This window comes from Pseudonaja textilis, chromosome 3 (assembly GCF_049901715.1).
Source record: "Pseudonaja textilis isolate UNSWEBS1 chromosome 3, rPseTex1.2, whole genome shotgun sequence".
NCBI classification, from domain to species: domain Eukaryota; kingdom Metazoa; phylum Chordata; class Lepidosauria; order Squamata; family Elapidae; genus Pseudonaja; species Pseudonaja textilis.
The window spans coordinates 79,900,622-79,918,901 of NC_141992.1; the positions used below are offsets into that span (position 1 = coordinate 79,900,622).

The following is an 18,280-nucleotide window of genomic DNA, read 5'->3' on the forward strand; positions in this document are numbered from 1 at the left end:
AATAGAGTTCACTCATAAGAACATTAGGAAGCTACCATAAGGTGGGTCAGGAAGTCCTGTGTGCTGACTTAGTAGCAGTTTTTTGGGGTTTCCAACTCTATCTAGATATACTGAGAATTGAACCCAGTACTTTGCATGCTAAAGATATGCTTTGTAACCAAAACCTAAGGAGCTGCATAGTACATTCTACATCTATATTACATGTTAGATACAAGGTTTGCATCTAATAGCATAGGTGCTATTAGATGCTAGAATATATCTTTTTATTATGTAATGACTTTTGTTATCTAATAGCTTTGCAATTATTCTGCTCAAGAACAGTAATTTTATCTTCTGGTTCTAAAACCTGTATAAATCCCTCATTAACATTACCAGATTCTATTAATAATTGTATTTTACTGTACTACACAGTATTTACTGTAGCATTTACTGTACTACACAGTAGTACTTGAACTTAACCAAAATGGTAGAACATAAACTATGAAATGTTGATGGCTGGTACACTGACCACATAAAGAAAAGGGGGAGAGGGAGAATGCAGAATGGTTTGTTCATTCCTTTCAATCTATCTATTACTTGCATAGCAGATTAGCTGGTGAAAAAAATTCAGGATTACTGGATGTCTTATGAAGCCATACATTCTGAGCAGCTGTTGTTTATGATCATTTGATACCAAGCCTTCTGATCCTAACATCTGTAAGAACACATTTCCATAATAACTTTGGATATCTATCTACTTTAGGTGTGCAGTGCAATTCAGAATCAGGACTATACTGTAATTGATGATTACTGCACAGGGCTGAAGGCTCTGCTTTATCTGGAAAGCCTTGAGGAACTGCAGGACTGGGAAGGACAGAGCCCACCAACCATACAGCATCAGAAAGGAAAACCTGTACCTAAAATTTCCGAGTTGATTGGAAAGGTAGGATCATGGTTGCCTTTGCTTTCTTGCTTTGCTTCTTAATGTTTAAAATGTTTTCTGCTATATTATATTATGATATCCAGTGGTGTTAAACTGGCGGCCTGTGGGCCAGATATGTCACATACAGGCCACACCCACCCTGGCTTCAAAAAGGCAAAAAATATTGTGATATGACACATGATATCATGCGATGCAATCGTGCTTGACAGCCATGGTACAAGCATCCCTTTGTCTTTCTGAGGGAAGAAAACAATGATCAGAATTTCAGCTACATACATTCTTCATCCTCTCCATTGCCGACTTAGACTCAATAAAAATGGCAGTTGTTAGTGATTGAGGATAAACCCCCGAGCTGAGTGCACAGTAGCAGTCAAGCCAGGCAGCCAAATGAGAGTGAGGCTGGGCCCTAGAGTATACACACACTTGAGACAAATACACTGTTTGTGGTTTAAATAGGTATTTAATTCATACAGAGATTAAGAATAGTCATTCAGTCCATATGTCAGTATCCAGTTTATCAATCCAGTTATCAAGTCCATTTACAGTAAATACAATGTCCTTATCTGCTTGTAAATCTTCTTCTTAAGATACCTTTCTCTCAAGTACTAACGCTGAATCCACAGCTCACCAGTAAACAGTCCTTGTGTTCAGGTAAAATGGTATCTGGCACAGTAGCCTCCAAAGTAAGCAGATAGACGTTCCAAAAACAGTAGACAGCAGACCTGGAACAGTAACCAGGTACATCCAGAAGCCGGACTCAGACAGTTGCATCCAGAAGCCGGGGCTCATACAGTTGCATCCAGAAGCCGGGGATATTACGTTTCCCCTCCTACCTTTATGGCTGCCTGCAACCGCACCCACAATGACATTGCAGTTTATGTGCTTAAAGCTACATAGCACTTAATCCTAGGTTTACATATTTATTCAACCCAAACCAGTTGGAGTATCCATATACCCAACATTCTCCCCTTTTGGGTGATATAAATATGTAATGCCTTTACATTCTAAACCCATATTTTTTACAACTCTCTAGATGCTTAATAGCACCTTGGGCTTTAGTAAAGTGATCAGCTACATTGTCCTCCGACATGCAGTACTCTAGCTGTATCAATTTACTCTGTACAGACTGTCTTACATTAAGATACTTCAAATCTGTATGTTTACTTCTCGTTTTAACTGCAATACTTGTGGCCATTTGAATTGCTGCCTGATTATCTTCATGTACAACTATAGGGTAATTTACAGTTATACCCATATCATTCAACATTTGTTTGTACATAGTCAACTCAGTACACAATAAAGATAAACAGGAGAATTCTGCCTCCATAGTAGACAAACTTATATGCTGTTGTCTTATTGACTTCCAGCCTATTAATGTCTTACCCAGCATTATGGCTGTTCCTGAAGTCGACTTTCTAGTGTCTCTTTCTGATGCAAAACTAGCATCCGCATAAGCACTCAATATGAGATCACCTTCTGGTTCTAAATACAGTGCATGGTGTAATGTACCTTTAAGATACCTTAGGATTCTTTTCAATGCTATCCAGTGACATTGAAGTGGGTTATTATTGTGTCGAGCCAGCTGATTAATACTAAAAGCAATATCTGGCCTTGACCAATTGCTAATATATGATAAGCTACCAATCAAAGATTGATACAGTTCCTTATCAAACTTGGGACTTTGAGTATCCATTTTGCAAATATCCTGACTCATTGGAGTCTTTGCAGGCTTACAAAGTTCCATCTTATAATCTATTAGCAATTTAGATATCTTATCTTCCTGAGATATCCTAAACCCTTTCTGTGTTCTCAGTATATTCAAACCTAGATATCTCTTTATCTCCCCTAATTGCTTGATTTTTACCTTCTTACCTAATGATGCTATAATTTCATTTGCTTCATCATTAGTTTTAGTTATCAGAGCAATATCATCAGTAAACAACAATAATAATGATATCTTCCCATTCTTTTCTCTCTTAAATAGACATGGGTCAGCTAAACCAGCTTTAAATCCTATATTGGTCAGTTCCTTCACAATATACTGGTTCCATTCATAGCCCGATTGTTTAAGACCATAGAGGCTCTTCTTTAATAACCAACAATCATTATCATTATTATTGTCTCCCTTACATCCATTAGGCCTTTTCATATAAACAGTATGTCTTAGTGGACCATGCAAGTAAGCAGTTTCCACATCTAAATGGTTAACTATATATTTCTTGCTTGCTGCCCACACTAAGGCTGCCCTTAACGTTGCTGCTTTAAGACTAGGTGAAAATACTTCATCATAGTCTTTTGCACTTTGTCTAAAGCCTTGGGCTACTAACCTTGCCTTATGGATTGCGTTTCCATCCTTATCTGTTTTTATTTTAAAAATCCATCTGCAGCCAATGGTTTTTTCATTACTAGGTAATCTCACATTTTCATACACTTGCATATCCTTCAAAGATTTCAATTCTTTATTAATTGCTGCATACCAATTTTCTTTCTCTTTAGAAGGATATCTTTTTATCTCATCCACAGTAGATGGCACTCTATTTACCTGGCACACTGTGTTAGCCTGGTATCTATCAGGCGGTCTAGAAATACGTGTAGTCCTTCTGGGTATTACTGGGCTTGGTTGAGTTACTACCTGGTCCTTTTTCTCATCTTGCTCAGCTATTTCTTCCTTTTCTACTTCTATGGGCACTATCTCTTCCTGTACTTCTCGCTTTACATTTTTCTTAAAGTTACAGGGATACTTGATGGGATTTCTGTAGGATTCAATAATCACCTCGTTATTGCTATCCTGCTCTAACTTATCCCATCCTACGTGCTCTAGAAATTGGGCATTGGCACTACATAACACTCTAGATGTGCCTTTCACCCAAAATCTATATGCCCTATGGTTAGCTTGATAACCAACGAAGAAAAATTGTTTAGCTCTATGTTGCCCTTTACGCCTGAGTTGTGATGGGATATGCACCCATGCTGGTGCACCAAATGTGTGCAGATAACTCAAATCAGGCTTCCTGCCATGCCACATGGTGAATGGTATTTCACCAGTGGTTGAGTTAACCACATTATTTAATAAATTATTAGCACACATTGTGGCCTCCCCCCACAAAGAATCAGGTAATCCAGAATCAGTTAGCATAGTACGGGTCATCGCTTGCAATGTTTGGCCTCGTCTCTCTATATATGCATTGTGCTGTGGTCTGTATGGTGCAGATCTCTTATGAGCTATTCCAGCTGCCTTTAATCTATTCTGGAATTTGCTATTGACAAATTCCGTGCCATTATCTGTCACCAAGGTTATCAGTTGCCGTTTGCTTTTCCTTTCTGCAAACTTTAACCAGTTGAAGAAGTGTTGATATGTTTCAGTTTTGCTTTTCATTAAGTAGCAAAACCCATATCTAGAGTAATGGTCCATAATGCTCAGTATATATCGAGCACCCCCCATACTGGGTTTCTTTGGACCTATAATGTCTGCAAATACTACTTCTAAAGGTTCTGTGGTTTTAAAACCATTTAGCCTATTTGCAGGCATTATTTTACTCTTATCTTCACAACAGACATTACAACGCAAATACTTATCACAGGGTTTTAACCTTATCCCTTCAGATAACTCAACTGTACGTTTTAGCATTTTAAAGTTTACATGCCCCAAACGTCTATGCAATAAATGAATACATTCATCATGAGGCTTGGTATTATTAAATACAATTTGTGCCTCCCCTTTCTTACTGTCATGCAAGATATACAATGCTCCATTTAAAGCTGCAGTTACCTTTTTGTTATCCCTTTCCAGTGTGCACTTATTATTCTTAATATCACAATTGCTAAACATGGCCAGTTCAAAGGATTTCTTTGGCTTCTTTAAATTCTGGCTTTTTCCTTTTCTGCAGAATCTTGCCAAATGTCCTCTGCCTCCACAATTAAAACACTTTTTAATTGTGTATGCCGTTGAAGATAACTTCTCTTCTTCCGGGTGCTTTACTTTACACAGCTGGTTTCTCTCAAGCTTTGAAGATAATTTCTCTTCTTTATTCTTATCTTCCCTCAGCTGTTCACGGTCAAACCTTCTCCTGGCTTCTTCTAATAACCTGCCAGTTATCTCAGTTACTGATAAACTGTCTTTAGGTAATACCTCTAATGCAGTCACAAAATCATCATAGCTTCGATCCAGAGAAGACAATATGATGTATACTTGTTGCAACTCATTAAATACAAGCTCTTTTTCTTGCAGTTCTTGAAAAATGCTTTTCATACAGTTTAAGTGAGTCAACATGTCTCCATTTATCTCAAGATGTGTTCTAAACAGCTTCCGTGTAAGATTGATATGAGCTCCTACACTGTCTCGAACATAAATCCTTTTGAGATTATTCCAGCAGTCTGCAGCATTTTCCACTCCTCGGATATGAATGAGTTGCTGGTCAGACAGGGTGAGACCTATGATGTACAAAGCCTGCTCATTCTTTCTTTCATAGTCCTGTATCAGTTTATAATCCTCTTCATCATTAGGATTTAAGTTTGATACATCTGGTGGGTTTGTAATTATGTCCCACAAGCCTTCTCTTCGTAGCAGTAAACTACACTTCAGTGACCATGAAACATAGTTTGTTCCATCTAGTCTGGATATCATGGACAGACTTGGCAGATTTACTTGTGCCATTGCTCTGGAGAAAAATAACTATTTAACAAACAGTTTGTCTTTACAGTAATGTGCAACTCTTGACCAAACTCTCACTGGTATATCCTGGTTAGCTAGACTGTGCACACTGCTGGGCCCATAACCAATGTTAGTGATTGAGGATAAACCCCCGAGCTGAGTGCACAGCAGCAGTCAAGCCAGGCAGCCAAATGAGAGTGAGGCTGGGCCCTAGAGTATACACACACTTGAGACAAATACACTGTTTGTGGTTTAAATAGGTATTTAATTCATACAGAGATTAAGAATAGTCATTCAGTCCATATGTCAGTATCCAGTTTATCAATCCAGTTATCAAGTCCATTTACAGTAAATACAATGTCCTTATCTGCTTGTAAATCTTCTTCTTAAGATACCTTTCTCTCAAGTACTAACGCTGAATCCACAGCTCACCAGTAAACAGTCCTTGTGTTCAGGTAAAATGGTATCTGGCACAGTAGCCTCCAAAGTAAGCAGATAGACGTTCCAAAAACAGTAGACAGCAGACCTGGAACAGTAACCAGGTACATCCAGAAGCCGGACTCAGACAGTTGCATCCAGAAGCCGGGGCTCATACAGTTGCATCCAGAAGCCGGGGATATTACGTTTCCCCTCCTACCTTTATGGCTGCCTGCAACCGCACCCACAATGACATTGCAGTTTATGTGCTTAAAGCTACATAGCACTTAATCCTAGGTTTACATATTTATTCAACCCAAACCAGTTGGAGTATCCATATACCCAACAGCAGTGGTTACAAAAATGCTGCTGCTGTGAGGCCAGTTATAAACATACCTTGTGCTGATATGTGAGAAAAGTGATTGCCTAATTCCTTTGAGCCTTCCTGATTACTGAAAAATAAATGTGTTTATTATTGTGATTTTGTGGATTTGGCTCGTATTTTGTACAGACTTACTAAGCAATTGTGAATAATTCATTTGTGTAATTATTCAGATCTTTTGAATAGGGGCAGGGAATACTGTTTGTGTGACATGATTGCCAGTTTGCAAAAACAAGGCCATGATTGTCCCAAAGGTGTTTTTTCAAAAGGCAACTGGACTTGCTTTGTTTTTCCTTGAAGACGTTTCGCTTCTCATCCAAGAAGCTTCTTTAGTTTTGAACTGAAAAAGATTCTTGGATGAGAAACAAAATTAAAGTCCAGTTGCCTTTTGAAAAAAAAAAGCATTTGGGAAAATCTTGACAGTGGATAGAGGAATACAGGAATAGAGAAATCCTGGATGCACATTCTGCCTCCCCTGATAAAAATAAATACTACTGATAATGTTTCAATGTTTTTCTGTTTTGTTAGCTTTCCTTCCAAGACTTGGAGATAAAGATGCAGCCACTGTTGCAGATTTAACAGGAAAATATACAGAACTGATTTAGATTGCTGCAGGAATTAGTTGAACTTTTATACTAAAGTAGTGGTTCCCAAACTTTTTCAGTCTATCATCCCCTTGGTGCTACAAACTCATCCTCAATGCCCCCCACCCAGGGACGGGATTCAAATTTCTGTGGGCGTGACTGGGTCGGTGTGGCTTGCTGGTCACATGATTGGGTGGGCATGGCTTGCTGGTCACATGACTGATGGCATGGCTTGCTGGTCACATGACTGAGTGGGCGTGGTTTGGTGACTGGCAAACCAAATACAAGTGGTCCTCACTTAATGGCTGGTTGCTTAGCAAGTGTTCTAATTTATGACTGGCCTCCCCAGAACTACTTGACCTGTTTTTGGAGTTTTGACAGCCATGCACACACATACACATACCCTTCCAGTAGTGAATAAAATCTAATCAGAGATGCTTTGCCGATTCTTGTTGATTTGTTTTATTAGTATTTCTTTATTTTATGTTGCTGAATTGCATTGACATGTGTGTCCCTTCTTGTGCACAGCCCAGAAGCTTTTGTGACTCTGCAGCAAAAATTACCAACCTCTGGCTTTGCTCTACTTTTCAAATGTACCGCCATTGCCGCGTTCTAGGTGCTAGTCCCGCAGGACCACCCCATTGAGCCCGCTGCACTGGAGGGACCTGCCCAAGCAAGTCCGAGCGGAGTGGTGCACCAATTCAATGGAGTGAGCCTGGAAGAGGGAAAGATATAGAGAGAAAAGAAAGAGAGAAAGAGAGAAGGAAGAAAAGAAAGAGAAAAGGGAAAAAAGAAAAAGGGACAAAGAAAGTGGGGATGGAGGGATGAAGGGGGGGAGAGAGGGAGAGAGAGACCTGATGCATCAGATTGAAATGAGGCCTAGTTTAGAGGCCCTTTTCCACACTGAAACATCTTTGCCAGCACATTGAAACATATTTGGCTTCTATTAATTAAAGGTTTTGTGGATGAAACATGGCCAAGACTATCAGGAGGTTCTCACATTTTGTTGAAGCTTTAAACAAGATCCTTTGGACTAGATCTCCACCCTAAAAAATTACTTTTCCCCAATATATTACAGGGCCAATTCTGAAGAAGGCAAAACCAAAATGTATTGGTAAATAACAAGGAGAACAAACACACACACCACACACACACACACACACACACACACACTCCCTTCTAACCCTGCTGGAGCAGGTGATCAGACTAGAATAGATATCTCATTATCTTTTTCCTCCCTCTCTCCCTCCTTCTTTATTTCTTTTTCTTTCTGTCCCTTCCTTCCACCTCACCCCCACTTTCTTTTTCCCTTTTTCTTTCTTCCCCTTTTCTCTTTCTCTTCTTCCTTCTATCTCTCTTTCTTTCTTCCTCTCTCTTTCCTTCTCTCAGGCTCACCCCATTGACTTTGTGCACCGCTCTGTTCAGACTTGGTTGGGCAGGTGCCTCCAGTGCAAGGGGCTCAATGCCACTCAAAGCCACTGTGGCTTTGCTCTCCTTTCCCAACACTGCGTTCGGGGTGAGGCCCTGCAGGATCACCCCATTGAGCTCCTTGCACCAGAACGTGCAAGTCAATGGGGTGATCCTGCGGGGCCTCGCCTCGAATGCAATGGCGGTTTCTCACCCCTGAATTGTGCCCTGCCACTCACCTCCAGCGCCCCCTTCTGCCTCTTAGCACCCCCTGCCGGCCCCTTGCCTCTCAGCACCCCCTGCCAGCCCCCTTGCCTCTCAGCGCCCCCTAAGGCATCCCACCCCCCCAAGGGGTGGTACCACCCACTTGGGAACCACTGTACTAAAGCATTATAGCCAGGGGTGGGCTTCAAAAATTTTAGCAAAGGGTTCTCTGCCCAGTTACTGGGTGGGCATAGCCATGGTGGGTGTGGCCTAATCAACTTCCTGCACCATGGTGGAGGGGGGCATTTTTGCCCTCCCAGGGTTACAGAGGCTTTCCTTGAGCCTCCAGGAGAGTGAAAATGGAGACCTCCCCATGGTCCGGAAGCTCTCTGGAAGCAGGAAGTAGGCCTATTTCCGGCCTTCCCAAACTTCCGGGAGGCCCATTTTTTGCCCTCCCCGAGCCTCTGCGCCCTCCCTGCACTTACTTGCATCCAAAACAGGCCGTGTGGGAACTCGAGGAGAGGGGTGTGGGAGGAGAGGGGTGGGGTAGGCAGGGCCAGCCAGGAGTGGGATTTGGGGGGTTCTCTGAACTGCACAGAATCTTAGCTAGGGGGTCTCCCGAACTCCTGAGAACCCCCAGCAGCCTACCCATGATTTATACCTTCATACACCATTACTGAAAAATCTCAATAAGATGCAACTAAATTAGTATACCTTCCCTTATTCTCTATTTAAAATATAGTGAGGTGAAGAAAGTAAGGAAGACGGCCTTGATGGAGATATGCAGGCTCTGTGGCTTAGGCAAAAGGAGATGAAGGATTTTCAGCTCAGAACAATGAGCTCATACTCAGAAGTACCTCAGTCAGATGCCTCCCTAATTTGCTAAACTATATGAAGGAGATAAAACACCATTGCAAAATTCTGTTATTACAGCCAATCTCAATAAAAGTAGTTTTTGCCTTCCTATGGATTTCCTGGTCTGTTCTACTGGTAGGGCTGTAAGAGAGGGCTAAAGGGATACATATCATACACAAGATAGGATATTTTAAGTGACTTTCTTGACCTACAGGTAAAGCATTTTAAGTCGATTTCCACTGAAAAAGAAAAGTGAAAGAATAACTCAGTTTAATTCAACAAGATCTTTTTTCGCATCATTTGACAGTAGGGTATTCAAAGACTTTCAAAATTACTAACAGGAAGGGAAAATAACAGGAAACATGGACTGTTTAGGAAAAGGTACTATGTTTAGGAAATCCTAAACCTTTATTTATAAAATGGGGGTGGGGGTAGTTTTACAATTGTAGAATAGGAGCAAGACCCAAGGCCTTACCTCCCTAGTGATGAATGGCCTTGGGTCTTGCCCCTATTCTACGATTGTAAAACTACCACCCTATGTATTGAAAAAAATTCCTGGCCCTTTCCCTTAAGTTGCCAAGATCCTCTCATAGTACCAGACTAAGATAAAGTTGTGGTGTTTTCTCTTTCTGTGACTGTGCCTTATAGGCGAGGTACTTTAGGTTCACATTTTTAGTTCAACTTCAAGTGGTGCCAGTAAATTCCAGAACCTGGGGATATTGTCTGCATTTTAGAAGGGAAAAGAGGAATAACCAAGAATTCATTCATTTTTTATCCAAGACTTTCCAGCAGTTAAGATCAATTAAAACATCCATAGTAATTATAGAAATAAAACATCCACAGTAAAAGTAATTGAAAACTTAGTCATAATATACCAATTAAAATATATAGCCAATTTCAGTCAAGTTAGCCCCATAATCAGGTGACATGTTCAACCTCAATGCTCAACCTCAAAGTTTGTCCCCTTTATCTTCCTGAACTGGGCAAGTGCCAGAAGTTTTGTTGGCTAGATAAATTGTAATTGGATTTGGCTGTTCTGGAAATAGCTACATATAAAGCCACTGAGGGCTATATAGAGCAAAACCAGAAATAAACAAAGCAGAGATTTTGAGACTTGAGACATTGTGGCTCAAAAGCTCTGAGTGCCATGTTTGAAAACTGTTAGAATAAAAGTAGCTGTGATTTTTAGTGTGATAAAAGGGAGAATTCTTAATGCATTATTGTATTTATCGTATCTCATTTTAATTAAGTGTAAGTCAAACTTAGATAAAGTCCTTGGCCCAGAAAAATTTAACACCTTTGGAAGAAGATAATTCTTGTATATTATGTATATAGTGTGTGTGTGTGTATATATTAATTTATAGTATAAATCTATGAAGATATAAATATCTATGAAGATTTCCTAGTATGTATGTATGTGTGTGTGTGTGTGTGTGTGTGTGTATGTATGTGTATGTATGTATATATATATATATATATATATATATATATATACACATACATACAGAGAGAGAGAGAGAGAGAGAGAGAGAGAGAGAGAGAGAGAGAAATTCTCAAAGTATAAAATGCAAATGAAAATAAAGATAATAGGGAAGTTGGGGAGGGAAAGAATGGGAGGGGTGTGTGGAATAAAGGGGGGGGAGTATTAACTTTTTAGCTCTTTTCAGCATAGTAGAGTAAAATAATACGATTTCAGCCTCAACTTTTTACTTTTGCATACTTAGTATATATTAGCCATTTCTATAATGGAAAACATATCTAATCCCAAAGTCAGTTTTTCATTTTTTTTTTCTGTCTTGAGCAGAAACTGCTGAAATGGTTTCCAAATAGAAAAAAAAAGGATGTATTCTTTTCTTTGATTAAAACAGTTTGGCCATTTCTGCTATCTCCATCTGTTCTTCTAGCCATTCTTCCATTGTGTCTTTTTCCATGTGGGAATTAATGTATCTTTCCATAATTCTTGAACAGCAACTCCCAATTCACTAGCAGCAAAATGTTGTTTCTCCTTTATTAATAATGGAAGGGAGTGAAAAACTTTGGGTAGAGTGTATTGTACTTTTTGTAAACGTCATTCAAAATTTCAGGGTTTTACATATTGAATCAATCAATGATAAAGACGTTGGATAACAATCAGATAAAAAATTAACATTTAACAATTTCAGGACGTCCTATGTAAAATTATAAAAGCAGGGGCTACATGACATTCTTTTATTCATTTAAGTTGTAAGAAAACTTTCAAGTGAAGATAGATTCTTAATCTTTTTCCCCTGAAGCCCCAAATCAATCAACCCAAGGTACTCAAGAGATGGACTACTGCTCTTTGATGAAAAGATATTTAAACAAGAAAATGACTTGACAGTTGTCAATCCTATCAAGCTGATCTATTAGCGTGTAGTGGTATGCAAAACATTATGAATTCAAAATACTTTTTTCAGATCAAAACAGCCGCTCCTCACTGGCAGTACTTTGACACTGCTCTGACCGTATAATAAGTATTTCATACTCAAACCTCTTTCAATCATTGCCTAGTATTTCATGAGTCTAACTACCAGGAATGGATTTGACAGTATCATTTAGTTCTATATAGAAAAACACTTAACCAAATTATGGATTAGGTTCATTTTTAACTATTTAAACCCATTTAACACAGCAGAATCAAAGATTGTATTTTTGTCTTCTATTATAAATTGACCATCACAATTGATTGGGTTGACACAACACAGTAAACTTTTCCTTCCATCCAAATTTTGGTTTACAAACAACAATAGTAGAATTTATACAGTATGCTAAGTCAAAACCAAACATTAATTACCAATTGGAATCCATGCATCTGGTCACTAAAAGAAAAAAAAAGATATTTTAAAATGATGTATTATTTTTGAGATTTCAAAGACTATGAAGTTTTCCATGCTGTTCATTAAATTCATTAAATTTGGCCAGCTGAGTGCTTCTGGACACCGGGGAGGGCAAAAACAGGATGCACGAAGCTGCGGTGGGATCCTACCTGTTCTACTACTGGTTCGGTGATTGCGCATGCATGCACCTAACACGTGCGCAGCTTTCCCCACACCAGCTGAGACCTGCAGTGCCAATCAGCTGAGAAGGTAAAGAAGAGAAAAGCACAGGGGAGGGTGGGAGGGTCGATCCTGCGCTTTTCTCTTCTTCCTCCTGTCAGCTGATTGTCCTAGGCTTTTTTTCCTCCTCTCAGCTGATCGTTGGAGGCTTTTTTTTTTTACTACAGGTTCAGCTGAACCAGTCCGAAGCGGTAGCATACCACCACTGGCACGGAGGTTCGGGAGGCCAAAACCAGGCCCCTATTTGCTCTATAAGATGCACAGACATTTCCGTCTACCTTTTGGGTGGTTGGGGGGAATGTGTCTTATAGTCCAAAAAATACAGTATCTTCTGCAGCTAATGCTTCTGGCTCTTAAGAAAGCTTCTAGACATATTTTGAAATGAAATGACTATATAGCTTCAGCCTAGAAACATCATTCGTGCATATACTTTTCTTTTCACCAGCATATCAGAGTGAAGAGTGAAGAATTAACTTGGCTCTTTCTCAACTGCTTTAATTTCTATTGCAGAAATTTGTATTTTCTTCTCTTTTCTTTTTATTCATTCAAGGATATGATGCAGTGCACAATGGTGAATAGCACAAATTCTACCACTTCATTCTTCTAGGTTGTATAGATTGCCTGAAACAAGGATTTTCAGTGTCGAACTGAAGAACTGAGCCTATTAACCAAACTTGACACCTTAGCTTAGTACACCTACAAGAAAATTTCCAGTCATTTTTTTTTTAAAAAAACATGCTAGAGTAGAAGACTAGAGGTCAACCCTTTGTTTAGACCTTCATAGATCATCTCTAGTTCAGACATGGATTTGAATTGTAATCTTGTTTTCTTATCGGAATCCTTAAATTTATTAATGTCTTTGAAAAGATCACATCAGCAACAAAGAACAAGAGTGCTGGATATCCTTCTGATTTAGACAGTGAGTCCTATCTTCCCTTTTCTGTTCACTAACCAATGAAGCCGAGAACCTAGGTAGTAATTTTCCATAGCCATGTGTAAGAATTCTCTTCACGTAGCTGCCATCCTTAAACATTCCCAATTTGCAAGTGGTTTCCTAAGGGACTCTTGCCAGCTGGAATAAGTTACAGCAGGCTCAGGGTGACTTTTGCTTTCACTGAGGAGAGCCATGGACAGAGCCCAATTTTAATTTGCTCCCCAGCGGCTTTTGCCTCCCCCACCCCTGCTCAGAGTAGATTTTAAGCAGAAAACCCATGCTTTTGTTTCTGGCTTCTGGAAGAGATTCACTTTGAAAAGTGCTTTCAGATATACATCATGCCTATTGATTATCCTTCAAAAAATCTAATATAACATGGTTGAAAATTTTGTATAAAGCCAAGATTTACAAAAGAATGGGATTTGGCATGTCAGATACCTCCAAATCTCTGCTTATCATTGCTGAAGACTTTTCAGAGAAAGGCTAGAAAAGGTTTTTTGTTCTTTGTGAAGCTCTGAAAATTATAACATTACCTTTCGGTTGTAAAGACAATCCTATCACTACACTCCGGAGAATGCAATATTCCTGACTTTTTAAATTTAATTAAGCAGTTTTTCTTTCAACAAATAATATTATGTAGCTAAACCTAGATTAGTGCCAAACTCCTTTGGCCCTTGCTCCACCCCATTAACTTTCCTTCATAGAAATTTACAACTCATTTCATCCAAAGAAACTTCAAGACTTCCCTCTTTTATAATATGTAAAATAGCCATTGATAGAGAATATTTTTCACCGTGTTTTGAATGAGTGGGGAGGAGACACTGCAATTCATAGTGTTCTTAGCTTGTCACTATATCAATAATTCACTTTTTATAAAGGTAATGTAGGAAAAACTACTTAAAAGACACATTAATAAGACAAAAGATGCTTAAACCTGAAATTGATGTCACAGAAGAATGAAGAAAGTGGTGGGTGGGTGGTGATAGAAATCATGTCACTGAGAGTGCTTAAGCAGGCTTTGTCAGTACTGCAATTTGGTTTTAAAGACACATAAATGCAAACCTATATATTCAACAGAGATGGCTGATTTCATAAAAAGAAAATTCTGGTTGTGTGTTCACGATACTGCATGGTTCTATTTCTGTCATATTTATTATATTTCTATTCCTTTCTTCCATCAAGAAGTTAAGAGACTCAAAAGTACTCGCTTCCCTTCCTTTGAGGACACAATGATCCTGTCTACAGTATACCCATAATTACTCAATGAAATCTACGGTACGGTGATTCCAGGAGCTTTTGTGGTGGACTATGCACCGTGTGCCTACAAAATCCACCAACAAAACACTAGAAGATAGAAAGCTACATTTCTTGAATATAGATTGTAAATGCCATAAAAACTCAGATCGCACACAATTTTTTTTTTTTTTGCATGATATACTGTGTCTATGTGTGGCTTTTTTATTCAAACTCAGCTTCATAGGGTAGTAAAGCAGATCTCATCCAGGTGGTTTGGACTATAATTCCCAGAATCTCTTGCCATTTCTGGGACTCCCATCCTGCAGAATTCTGGCAACCACCAACTTGCTCACACCTGCTGTCTACACTCAATTGAGATTAAATTCCAATTATTTTTTTTAAGCAAATTTTATTATTTTTACAAAACAATATACAGACAAACAAAACATAAAATATAATAATATATGAAATCTTTTTCTGAGAAAACCAATGCAACATCTTATTTAAAGACAGAGTAATTCCAAAAGATCACATTTCCATATAGAAACAATTTTAATATATATATTTACCTTATCTATTCAACTTCATATCTTATCCCAACTCTCTTTATTACTCCCTTTCCTTCTATTTATTCAAATTATATCTCTTTTACTTTAGATTGTATACATTTTTTATATCCATCTGTCTTATTTATAATTTCATTGTTCTCTTCCAATACACAAACAGACAAAACATAAAACATAAAAAACATAAAACATCTTTTCTGAAAGTTGTTTGATCCCGGGTTAAAACTCACCGTACAGACACAACTTCAAAAATCATGTTCCTTTTATATATCATTCCATATCTTATTACCATTTCCCATTTTCTATATAACTTCTTCCTTCTTTTAACTCTCTTAGTTTTATTCTATTTATCTCATCTCAGTTCAAATCATAATACTTGTCATTCTTTGTCTGTTCTCAGCTATCCATTCATCTTTTCTCTTTAAACAAAACTTCTCCTGTACACTGATTGGAGTATGACGCCTTTAACTCTTTCCCAAATTCCAATAATTTTTAAACTTGGTACTAGTCATGCTTTGGGACTGTAATTTTACTAGTGTTTTTTTTTTGGGAAATATCCAAGAGTCCCCTTTGAAGATTTTGAGACCGAGATAAATATAAAATATGCTATGGGGCTGCTATTCTGTGCACATTTCAGGATCCATTCCCTATTGAGCTCAGGACAACATCCATTGTATAAGATTTTGAGAGTAGTCTGATTTTTTTTCTCCTATACCTCTATCTCTCAATATTCGTTCACTGAGTTATCATACTGTCTTAGTTACCAAACTATGGTTCAGAATGATGCATGCTGAATCAGATCAGTAACTAGCTAAACAAGTACCCAGTACTGTTCTGATCCAGCATATATCATATTTTTAATTGTGGCTAACCAAATGCCATTTGAAAAACCCACTGGCTGGAAATGGAGGCAATAGCCTTCCTGAGCCATTATTCTCTGGCAACTGATAATTCAGAAATATGCTGTCCAGAAATATGCTAGAAAGAACATCTGCTTCATTTTCTAGCCTCTTGTAACTCGCTCTACTTGAAACCCTTGCAAACTAACCATGACTGCATATTATTTCAGGGATAAATCATTTGTGTGACAATCCATATTGGATTTTGATTACACAAACATTAATTAAACCTGGGAACCCTTGTAACAGAAGAAAACTACTACTTTAATAAAAGTATAAAATCAGATAAAACTCCACGTCCATTCCACGGTAGGAACAAGTCATATTGAACATATAGATAACAAAACCATATCTGAGGATGACCTTAAACATTGGAAAATGGAAAATAGCATCTAAGAGATAACATACTTTTTAAAAGGGATCGTGCTAGTGTAGAGCTTTAATGGAGTTGCCTCGAATGCTTTTTGATCAGGGATTCCACCAATGGATTGTCTCTTTCAGCCCATAATTAACCATATTTATTAATTTATCTATTTTCATTTGAAACATTTATGTAGCCACCCATCTTATGTTGAATATTTATCCAAGTAAGGTCTTTAAGACATAAGACATAAGAATTTTATTTGTCATTACACTCGCAAGCAGGTGCAACGAAATGAGGTGCTCTTCCACAAGTAAAACTGGACAACACTATTGAAAGAAAAATAAAATTAAACACAACAGACCATACAATAATCTCTATATAATTTAAAAATGTAAATACCCCATTACTCTCAGCCATTAAATTCCACAAAATCTTATGACCCTGCATTCAAACTCAAAACTTTATAGGTCATGTTGTCAGTTGGCAGCATCCGGCTTATTTCAAAATAAAAGGTGATGGACCTAATTAATTCTGGAATGGAAAACAACCAGGAAATTCCAAGATAGCAGGAAACAAAAAATATCAAAATAAGGAAAAAATAATAATTTCTCTTATTATCCAGAGAACTGCAGGGAATTACTTATGATGTCATCACAGGTTGAGCTTAATTTAAGGAAGCTGTTCCATGCTGTTCTTTGTCTTTGTTCAATGTCTTAATTGTTTTAAAAAATATTTCTAGGATTATCACTTTATTTTATAAATAACTCAAGGTGAAAAACATACCTAATACTTCTTCTACCTTCTATTTGCCCCAGGGCAACAAGCTATGAGGTGCTAAGAAAGAATGACTGGCCCCAAGTCACCTAACCACCTTGAAATATATGTAATATTTTAATGTTTATTTTCTTTTTCTGTCAAGAAGTTAAGATAAATGTATCACTATACCATACTATAAATAAAAGAATAATCCCATAAATTAAAATATAAATATTTAAAGATGCTGTTCCAGTTTCCATCCAATATTATTTCTTTTCGTCTTAGCTTTTTCCAACAAGCGCAGGGTTCACTTTTTTTCAGATCAACAAAAGTGTTGTTCCATTGGGTGTGACAGGAATTGACTAACTAGCTTGTCAGTCCTGATATGGGGGGAGAAAAAGTGAGTCATCCAGAGTTACCCAAGTCCCACCCTTTTGTGACTAAGGCAGGACTAGAATTTTCAGTCTCCCGGTTTCTAGCCTGATGCTTTAACCAGTAGACCAGATTGGTTTTCTGTACTTCCCATATGAATATAACACATCATATAGTGTCTGTGGTATTTACTAAAACTGAACAAATGTATTTATAAAGCTTCCGAACCTACAGGGTACAAAAATATGAGAGTGGTTATGCCTAATGATAAAAGGTAATTATCTTGTTCATCTTTTTTTTAAGTTCTAACTTCTTTCACGTTCTGCATGGCTGGATTTAAAAAAATATAAATCATCATGATTTTCATAATTCGAAAAGCACTTTTAAAGAGCTATAATATCATTTTTTTAACAAACCAAAAAATCCAAGGGATTTTTTAAAAATGCGTGTGGCATCTTTTTAATCTGATAATGACTTTTTTCATTTCCTGTTTGTGGATAGCCACCTTCTATCAAGTGTATATATTCGATATTTTGGTTTTAGATAATCCTGAAAGTTAGCATGAAAAATATGTCCAAGTGTGAAATATAAATCAGCAAGAATTAAGAAGGAGAGAACAAAAAGTTGCTTTAGTTGCCAGGGTCTTTCAAGCTGTAA

The 18,280-nt window shown here is 37.9% G+C and overlaps 1 protein-coding gene across 4 annotated transcripts in view; it reads left to right on the forward strand.

The window, feature by feature from the left end:
• Positions 1-18,280, forward strand: part of DPYD (dihydropyrimidine dehydrogenase) — a 641,531-nt gene that overhangs the window by 539,759 nt on the left and 83,492 nt on the right. For all 4 annotated transcript variants that reach the window (XM_087930179.1, XM_087930180.1, XM_087930177.1 and 1 more), the window contains one exon: positions 743-922. In XM_087930179.1, the coding sequence (XP_087786305.1) occupies positions 743-922 (180 nt within the window). The remainder of the gene's footprint in view (positions 1-742; positions 923-18,280) is intronic.